Below are 10,191 nucleotides of genomic sequence, written 5' to 3'. Positions count from 1 at the left end.
ATATATATATATATTGCCTTCAAATCGGCAACCATCTTAAAAAAGATCATTTCATAATAGTATTATTGGCAAAAAGTCATCCAAACCTAAAGATTTTGATGCAATAAATATTAAAGCATAGTATTATTTATCTGTAGCACTCTATTTGCTTATAGTAGAATTGTAATCACATTTACATATGAAGTTGGCATTGTGTAGAATCAGAATTAGGTCTAGCGAATAATTGTTGCCAAAATAAAATAGTAAAAATACAAATCTACACAAAGGCAAGTTACTTGTATTCTTAAATTATTAGATATTGAGTGTAAAACATACCTCATACGTTTGACTTTGTTTCTATTGGTTATTAACTGTAGTCTTGAATAGTGATTCATCACTTTTGTTTCAAATGCAACATCTGTATTTTTCCAAGTTGAAAGACGATTGGCTCTTCAAGAACCATAATAAAAAAAAACATTTTGGTAGCATTTTTATATAATTTCTACAAATTATAGCACTTAAAAATAATGAGAAAAAATAAATAATAATACCAATGCTATTGAAAATGTTCTAGTCCATGAAGTGTCACCTTAGGGGTAGGGGATGTGCATTAGGAAAATAATATTGGACTACATAAAAAAGGGAAAGGGTATTATATTCCATAAATGCCTAAATATTTTTTTGTCCCATATCTGGTATAAAAAGAAAATATGCAGATTCTATCAAAACGTGTGTCTAATTTTCCTATATGGCTTTTTTACAAAGTCGTCATAGTCTTCGTGTTATTCTTTGTCCAAAACATTTTCGTGTGCCAAAAAGTCATGTTTGATTTAGAGCTTCTAAAAACTAATATGTTTCTATGGAGCCTCAAGAAACCGTTGCAGCAATTCGTGAATTTTAATTCGTATCATCAATCATCACGGGTGATAAATCAGACAATACATATATATATATATATATATATATATATATATATATATATATATATATATATATATATATATATATATATATATATATATATATATGGCTTTTAGTAAATTATTTTTTCACCCATTGAAAAAAGATTTCATATCATTGTTCCAACCAAATATAGCCCAATTGTCACCTGAAACACATCATCCCAACAACCTGCCTGCACGTGTCACAAAGTGTAAAGTTTATTTATATTTGAAAATAAAAAATTATACTTTCACGTTGTTATATAATAAAGAGATTAAAAAAAGTACCATGTTGCAAGACGTAACCGATTGCTGCAGTGCCAAAGACACCAGCCAAAACTCCAGCATTATTTGATAAACCAAGCAACATTCCCGGTTAAACACCAAAATCATAATAATAATAATAATAATAATAATAATAATAATAATAATAATAATAATAATAATAATAATAATAATAATTGTTTTAATAGATTTATAAGTATTTAAGAAAGTGTTTAACAACATTTAAGAAAGGAGATGGTTATAGAATATCAAGGGGCAATGTCTTGATGATTTGAATATAAACTCAAAATGCAGGTCCAAGAAATCCAATTGATTGCATTACCTGATTTTTTTAATAAAAAAAAAGAAATAATAAAAAAACAATCAAGCAAAATATTAAATCTTGAATACCTTTCAAACTGTAGTCACAGACATCCCTTTGGTCAGAGGAGTGTCAACTATCCAGCCTCCAAGATTGGCTGAGAAAGCCATTATAAGCCATGTCAATACACAAAATAGCCCTGATTCTGTTAAATTGAACCCTAGGACCTTTACCATTTTTTAACAAATTAAAAAAAAAAAAAAAAAGACATAATAATCCATATATACTTCTATGATTAAACATATCCATTAAAAGAGTAACCTGGTTATAATAGGTAGGCATCCGTGTGAGGAGTATAAATGTGCCCTAGTTGTGACAAAAATGTGGGTCACCAAAATTGTCAAAGTCTACTCTTTACTAACATAAAATATTCATTTTAATCGGAAGCATAAAAAACATAAGCAACACAACCAAATAAACATGGCTTGTTTGATTCCTCCTAAAAAATAAAACTACCTGATCCTCTTTATATTTTTATAACTTAGTAAATGGAATTTAATAACAAATATCTCCTTGTAAAGGAAATAAAATGGAAAAGAGTATTTGAACAATTTTTTGTGGCTACAATGTATTAACCTTGACATTATATCGATCATGGAGTAGAACTGGTAGAAACTTTCAACAAGCTTCCATCTTCGTCTTGATAGACAAAACTAAAATTAAAAAAAAAATGCAGAACAGTTGAAAGCGTGAGATAAAAGTTTTCATGACTAAAAAATTAAAATAAAAATTTTGTCTATGAAGAACCATGTTACCTGAATAAGATTCTCAACACAAGATAAAGAGTATAGAAGTCCTATTTTGTATGTAGACATAAACTTGTCAGTGGTAAGAGAGATCAATCTCCATTTTTCTCATGATGGCAGTTCAGGCATGTTCTCACCTTCAATGTTCACAGCTTCATCAACACACTTTGATCAAATCTATGTAAATAAATAAATAAAATATATATACAAGGTCAATAATGGAAATAACAAAAAAAAATTAGGTTTGTAAATAAGCAAACTATATACAACCTGAACCATAAGAAAGTATTACGAAACATTTCATTCACTAGATTCCACCTCAACAATCTTGCCAAATGATCTTCCTTCTCTGACCTAGTTATATGTAAGATTGTGATTTCAGTTGCTATTTTCTACAATTTAAAATCAAATATTATTTATTATATTTGTTGCTATTACAGAATACAAAAGTGTCCCAACTTATTTAAAATCAAATATTATTTATTATATTTGTTGCTATTACAGAATACAAAAGTGTCCCAACTTCATGGATGTGCTTGACAATTCCCAAACTCCAAGTGGGAATAGTCATTTCCTAATCTAATATTTCCAAGTGTACCCATTAAGACATTAAGATGCCAAAATAAAAACATAAAAATGTAAATAATCAACAAATTGTGTTCAATATATCAGTAAAATCAGCAAAAAGCAAAACGCAAATACCAGAAAAGCCACTATATTTTCACGTGTTTTTGAGAAAGACCCTATTATTTTTTTTTGGTTGGCTCTGGCCACAAATTGTATATAGAGTTACCATTCTAGTCCATTTAACGATTTTCATGGTTAACTTTGTTAATTTTTTTACAAAATTAGTCCTAAAAGTTTAAATTTGGTCCCGGTAGTTTGCAAAAATTTATAAAACATGTCCAAAACTCGGTTTTATGTTTTTTAACTTCTTTATCTTCATTTATTTTTTATTTTTTAATCAAAGCTAAACTTGCTTTTATATTTTATATTTTTTTATATTTTTCATTCTTTTTTCTTTTTTTTGGTTTTTTTTGTTTAACTTTTTTTTTTTTTGTGTTTTTCGTTTTTTATATTCACTTATTTTCCATATTTGTTTATATATTTTTTTCATTTTTTTCTTTTTAATCGTTTTTTCATTTTTTTTTAAAAAACCAAAAAAAACTCAAACACCAAAAATGTCCATAATTTTATTTTAGCAAAAATAAAGAAAAAACCAAAAAAAAAAAGAAAATAAAGAAAACCCAAAAAATGAAAAAAAAGAAAAAAAAATATAAAAAAATATGAAAAATAAATGAATATAAAAAACAAAAAAAGTTAAAAATATATAAAAAAAATGAAAAATAAAAAAATTATGGGCATTTTTGGTGTTTGAGTTTTTTTTGGTTTTTTAAAAAAAATGAAAAAATGATTAAAAAGCAAAAAATGAAAAAAAATATATAAACAAATATGGAAAATAAGTAAATATAAAAAACGAAAAACACAAAAAAAAAATAATAAAAAAATAAAAAACTTAAACAAAAAAAACCAAAAAAATGAAAAAAGAACGAAAAATTAAAAAAATAAAAAATATAAAAGCAAGTTTAGCTTAGATTAAAAAATAAAAAATAAATGAAAATAAAGAAGTTAAAAAACATAAAACCGAGTTTTGGACATGTTTTGTAAATTTTTGCAAACTACAGGGACTAAATTTAAACCTTTAGGACTAATTTTGTAAAAAAAATTAACAAAGTTAACCATGAAAATCGTTAAATGGGCTAGAATGGTAACTCTATATACAATTTGTGACCAGAGCCAACAAAAAAAATAATAGGGTTTTTCTCAAAAACACGTGAAAATATAGTGGCTTTTATGGTATTTGCCCAAAAGCAAAATAGCAGTAAAAAATAGATGATGAATTTGTATTACCTTACCGGGTCTTTTTCAATATGCATAAAAAAATAGTTGAATCCAATTAGTGAACACTTCAATTAATCATAACCCATATTTAGTTAATTACTAAAACAACTTCAATCGATCAAAAAACAGGTGTTTTGCAATCAATTTGAAGGTCGTCTATTTTTTCTCTGTGATGAAAAAAGTCTCACTACACAATAAAGTTATTGAAAACGAATTTCTAATGTTTGTGTACAATATCAATCTGATCAAGTAATAAGAGAAGTGAAATAACACACCATAGCTTAAATCATGGAGAGCTTGTTCGGCGCAACACTGGTAACGTTAACGACACAGTGAATAGCAAGTTTAGATTTAAGATCCTTCAACTGAGCAAACAAATAAGGCTTGAATTTCCCCTCAAGTCATGAACTTTGATTCCACAAACCCACAGCCCAAAATTGAAGACAAACAAAAGAAACTCCTAAATATGGATTAAAGAATCTTGATGAATATAATGAGATTTGATTAAAGAAAAACCACGAAGGAATTCAAAGTAAGTTACTGATACACCTGATAGGAAGAGAGTGTATTGATACAATTGATTATTGGGAAAATGGGGAGTTCAATTGTATACCTGATGGAGGAGAGTGTATTGGGAAGCCCGACCAGTCTTCATTTTCTGCGAATACCAAGTGTGAACAGATCCATGGCTGGGATATCTTTAGCTCAAATCCAAAACCAGATATCAAAGGCCAACCACAATACCACTGGCTGGAAACTTTCACTATAGACAAATCCCTTTTATGTATAATTTGAACGGGGCGAACGATTCGGAGTCGTGATGCGGTAGGGGTTTTGAGCGAAAACGTGTGGTGATGGTGCAGTTTTCACTGGTCGTTGCCAGAATCTTGTGGTGGGCCATCATTGAAGGAAACAACGAAGTCGGGTGACGGGTCCCGATTGGAAGACGAAGACAACAACTGATCAACCAGCTAAAAAAAGCAAAGGCGATGGATGGAACTCGTTCTAACTCTGGTGAACTTAAAAGGAAGCGATTCTCAACCGATCTAGTAACAATTGGAATGTTGGAAGATATCTGCGATCTTGAAACCTTTTGATGGAAGCGAATTTGTGTTGTTAAAATCAGATGGTTATGGATGACGGAATAATACGGATGGAGAAGCAGTAGGCGGTCATAGGTGGCGATGCATACTAATATTTGGATGGGGAAAGAGAATAAAAATGTTATTTAATCGGAGAGGCGGTGAAAATATTCAGAAAGTCGCTAACATAAACATCAGATAAACATCAAATACAGTGAGACGGATTTTCCTAGACCCAAACCTACATTGAAAAGAATTATATAAGTAGAATTTTAACATTAAAAATTAAAGTTTTAAAATATGAAAACACTAACTTTTTCCCTTTTCGACTGATGAGGGGCAACGAAGACTCCTGAAAATCACTCGCATTCGAGTCGTGGCCGCCCGTAACACCTCTAGAGGTGGAGCCATGCGGCGTCGGTGGCGTGTTCGGTGGCCGTGGCGTGTGCGGGGTCTGTGGCGACCGAAAGGTTGTCTGTGCATCTGCACCCTCAAAATAGTACTCCTCAAATCCATCACGACCACCCGGCCTCAAACCCGTTTGTGGGGATTGGGTTTGACATCAACCAACTTGTTTTTGTTGACTATTACACCGTCTTTGTTATCAAACCAAATACAATTAAACAGTACAACAGTCGACGGTCCGCTGCTATAATACTCAATCTCTAAGATCTCTTGCAATATGCCATAGTAGTCTGACTCTTGTTCGGCATTATACGTCTCCCCTCTAACACATACTCCAAAGTTTTTTGTCGCACGACCCTCGCCGTATTGTTGAGTGTGGAACTTATAACCATTTACAAAATACCCATTATGAAAATAAGCATGTCTCGATGGTTTCGTAGCTATAACTTCTAAGTGTCTAGCACTTCCATCGAGTGTCTTATACATTATCTACATTGAAAACATACACACATTGTGTTGGTTAACGATGCATTAATAATAATCAATACGATTGAACTAGTTCTACTTACTCTGTCCTCAAACCATTCACCAAAGTATTTATCTCTTAAATCAGAAACTGATTCATTTGGATTCGTTCTTATGACCATTTCATCAAACTCGATGATGTAAGGGTTAACTTCTTTACAATTAAGTAATATGTAAGTGTGCGCCTTGTGAAGGACTTTATCACTTAAGGGTTTTCGTTTTCCACTTTTTTCATATAATCTTCTTGATGGGACGACAAAGATGCTAAGTGGAGCTCCACCACTCGAAAACCTGTGACTTTGTGGTGCAAAATTCCGTGCTTCTCGATTACGGCGTGTCTCAATCGTCGGGTCAAAATATAACGAACAATAGGTAGCAAGTTCATTCACTAGATGTTCATTGACTATTGAACCCTCAGCTCGTGCTTTGTTCCTGATTCTTCTTTTAATTATGCCCAGTTTCCTATATTATAATGTATGGACGATGTGTTAGGAATACCAGAAATAACTTTAAAAATACTATATATAGTATTAAAACAGGGAAATTACCTCTCGTATTGGTACATCCATCTGTAATGTACCGGACCACCAACAATAGCTTCATCAGCTAAATGTATGACCAGGTGTTCCATGGAATCAAAGAAGCTAGGAGGGTATATTTGCTCCAACTTGCACATGGTCTGAACAATACAACGTTTCATATCGAACAAGTCCTGAAGATGCAACGTTTTCGAGCACAATACTCGAAAGTACATGGATATCTCTGATACGGCCTCATATATCTTTGTTGGAACAAAACCTCTTATAGCTAGGGGAAGCAACCGTTGCGTAAACACATGACAGTCATGGATTTTGAAACCATAAAAACTGTAATCTTTGGTGTTTACACAATTACCTATATTTGATGCATATCCGTCAGGAAATTTTAGTTCTTTCAACCAATCACATACTTTTTTAACTTGTTCCTTTGTCAATGTGTACTTTCCAGGGTTCTTCCTAGGCTTCCTATTGTTGTCCCTAATGGGGTTTAGTATAGGTCGGTCACATAGCATCTCAATATCCTCTCTTGCCTTCATATTGTCTTTGGACTTTGGGGTACCCATCGAAATATGAAACATATTTTCAAAAAAATTCTTCTCAACATGCATCAAATCGAGGTTGTGTCGGATCAACAGGTGACGCCAATATGGAAGCTCCCAAAAGATGCTCTTCTTTACCCAGTTATGTGTAATACCAAAACCTTTTGGTTTTATATAATTTGGACCATAGGGAGTACCGTTGTATACAGTGGGAAAATGTTGGATTTTCTCCCAAATATATTCTCTGGTTGGGTATGGAACAGGCACTTCATGACCCTTCACTTTCTTGCCTTTTAAGAAATTAACTGCATCATTTCAGAATACGTGTCTTTCGGGTAGATGTTTTCTATGACAGTCAAACCAACACGATTTTTGTCCGTTGGAAAGTCGAAATGATTTTGTTTGGTGCATGCAATATGGACAAGCTAAATTACCATGAGTGCTCCATCCGGACAATATTGCATAAGCAGGGAAGTCACTAACTGTCCATAGAAGTACAACCTTCATCTGAAAATTGGTCTTTCGATGAGCGTCATAAGTTTCAATGCCATCTGTGAACAACATCTTCAACTCGTCCACCAAAGGTTGTAAAAAAACATCCAAATTCTGTCCGGGACTCTTCTTCCCAGGAATAATCAATGGAAGTTGTATGTATTGATGTTTAAAAGCCAACCAAGGGGGTAGGTTGTAAACAGTGAGAAACACTGGCCAACACGAATAGGGAGTCGTGTTTGAATTATTAGGACTAAACCCATCAGTGCACAACCCGAGACGTATGTTGCGCTTCTCATTTGCAAAATCAGGAAATTTTCTGTCAAAATGATTCCATGCTTCACCTTCACTGGGATGTATCATCTTTTCTGGATCTACTAAATGATCTGCATGCCAAGTTAAATATTTGGCCGTCTTCCTTGAATAGAAGAGCCTTTGGAGTCTCGGTCCAATCGGCATGTAAGTCATGACCAAATTAGGAACCTTTCTCCCTTTGGCTTTGTATCTATTTTCTCCACATACTGCACAATGATCCAAATCAGCAAACTGGCCCCTGAATAGCATGCAATGGTTTATACATACATGAATCCGTTCTAAAGGCAATTTTAGTGGCTTCAACATTTTCTTGGTCTCGTAGAAGCTATTAGGAAGCTTCTCGCCAGTTGGTAGAATGTCTTTAACAATTGAAAGAAGTGTATCAAATGACGTGTCTGAAACATTAGATTGGGATTTCCAATCCAATAATCTAGTGGTGGCAGAGAGTGTGGAAGTTTTTGTACACCCGTCCCATAAAGGCTCACTCGCTTGTTTCAAAACTTTATAAAAATTTTGGGCTTCAAGATTTGGATGTTGTGGTGTTTGTTGATAATACGAAGCCTCAGGTTGGTGCATGCTATCGATAACCATCTCCTCGTATCTATGATAATCACTAAAATCGTTATTAATGTGTTGAACTGTTTCAATATTCGAACTTGGACCCACGTGTTGAGGTGAAATTGGGTTTGAACATTGACCTATCTCTAGTGTTGGATATTTTTCTCCATGTAAATACCATTGTGTATAACCATTCATGAAGCCTCGGTTAACAAGATGGCTAAAAACTAATTCTCTCGGAAGGTAATAAATATTTTTGCATTTCGCACACGGACATCTAATTTCAAAAACTTCCACCCCTTCCCTAATGATATGTTGGATGTTTGTTGCGTTCGCATAAGCAAAATCCAAAAACAAATTAACATAATGTGGCCATTGTGGATTAAACAAACGACGATTATCGAGTCTCTTTGTGTACATCCATTCTCTATTAGACAACATTTCGATCTAAAACTACATTTAGATATAAAAAATGTTAAAACTTTAAACTAAACATGAAGTAATAGTGTAACATCTCATTTAATCTAATATATATATATATATATAACTAATGATACATAAAAAGCCCATAAAAAATTATTAACATAATACACATATATAACTAATGATACATATATAACATCCCATTTAATCTAGCATTTTTAACAAATTTATAAAATTAGCCTAACATTTCAACAAAATTAACATATTTAACAAATTAAAGTTCACAACATTTTTTATATATCACATTTCAACAAAATTAACATTTTTAACAAATTAAAGTTCACAACATTTTTTATATATCACATTTCAACAAAATTAACATTTTTAACAAATTGAAATTAACCAAATATTCAACCAAGCTATGAAATTAACCAAATATTCAACCAAATTAAATCTAAATCCTTAAATTCGACATCACATTCAACAAAACATATTAGCATTATCAATGAATAAAGCATCTAAATTGTATACATCAAGTAATTTCAAAAAAAAAACTAGGGTTTTACCTTTTTAGGGAAGAATCAAGCAAAAGGCCGAGAGAGAGAAGGGAATGTGCGCCGGAGAAGAAGGTCGGCGACGGCAGCGCTCGACGAACGGGAAGAAGTTGTCGGCGATTGTCCACGAACGAGAGGGAGAAGTCTTCAGTTTCTTTCTTTTCTTTCTGTAATGTTCGCTGAAGGGAGGGGGTTAAAAGTCATGGGGTATTCAACATAACAAGGAAATATAATGGATTTTAATTAAAAAAAATAGCTCCCGATTTGCTACGGCCCAGCTTCGGAATCTGCTACGGATTTGCTACGAACAGGTTTTAGCGACGGTTTAGCTACACATTAGCTACGGCCAGCAGAAAAAAAAACGTGGGTGAGATTCGAACTCGGGTTGCCTACTTACAATGACACAAACTTACCAACCGGCCGGGCATGCCACATCCATGCCAACATGCTTGACTATTCTATTTAAACATCTTCTTCTTCTTCTTCTTCTTCTTATTATTATTATTATTATTATTATTATTATTATTATTATTATTATTATTGTT

The 10,191-nt window shown here is 32.5% G+C and overlaps 1 protein-coding gene across 1 annotated transcript; it reads right to left on the bottom strand.

Moving 5' to 3' along the window:
- Nucleotides 1-1,488: 1,488 nt before the first annotated feature.
- LOC128129054 (uncharacterized) lies at nucleotides 1,489-9,110 on the bottom strand. Its single transcript, XM_052767759.1, has 6 exons — nucleotides 7,739-9,110; nucleotides 6,775-7,609; nucleotides 6,271-6,688; nucleotides 5,834-6,190; nucleotides 1,605-1,733; nucleotides 1,489-1,527 (listed from the first exon to the last, which is right to left on the bottom strand). Exons 1-6 carry the CDS (start codon nucleotides 9,108-9,110, stop codon nucleotides 1,489-1,491), a joined length of 3,150 nt encoding a protein of 1,049 aa, XP_052623719.1.
- Between the last annotated feature and the right edge of the window lie 1,081 nt (nucleotides 9,111-10,191).

The sequence above is a fragment of the Lactuca sativa genome, chromosome 9 (assembly GCF_002870075.4).
Source record: "Lactuca sativa cultivar Salinas chromosome 9, Lsat_Salinas_v11, whole genome shotgun sequence".
Taxonomy (NCBI): Eukaryota; Viridiplantae; Streptophyta; class Magnoliopsida; order Asterales; family Asteraceae; genus Lactuca; species Lactuca sativa.
The sequence above is the reverse complement of the archived record's forward strand: the minus strand, read 5'-3'. Positions and strand labels throughout refer to the sequence as shown.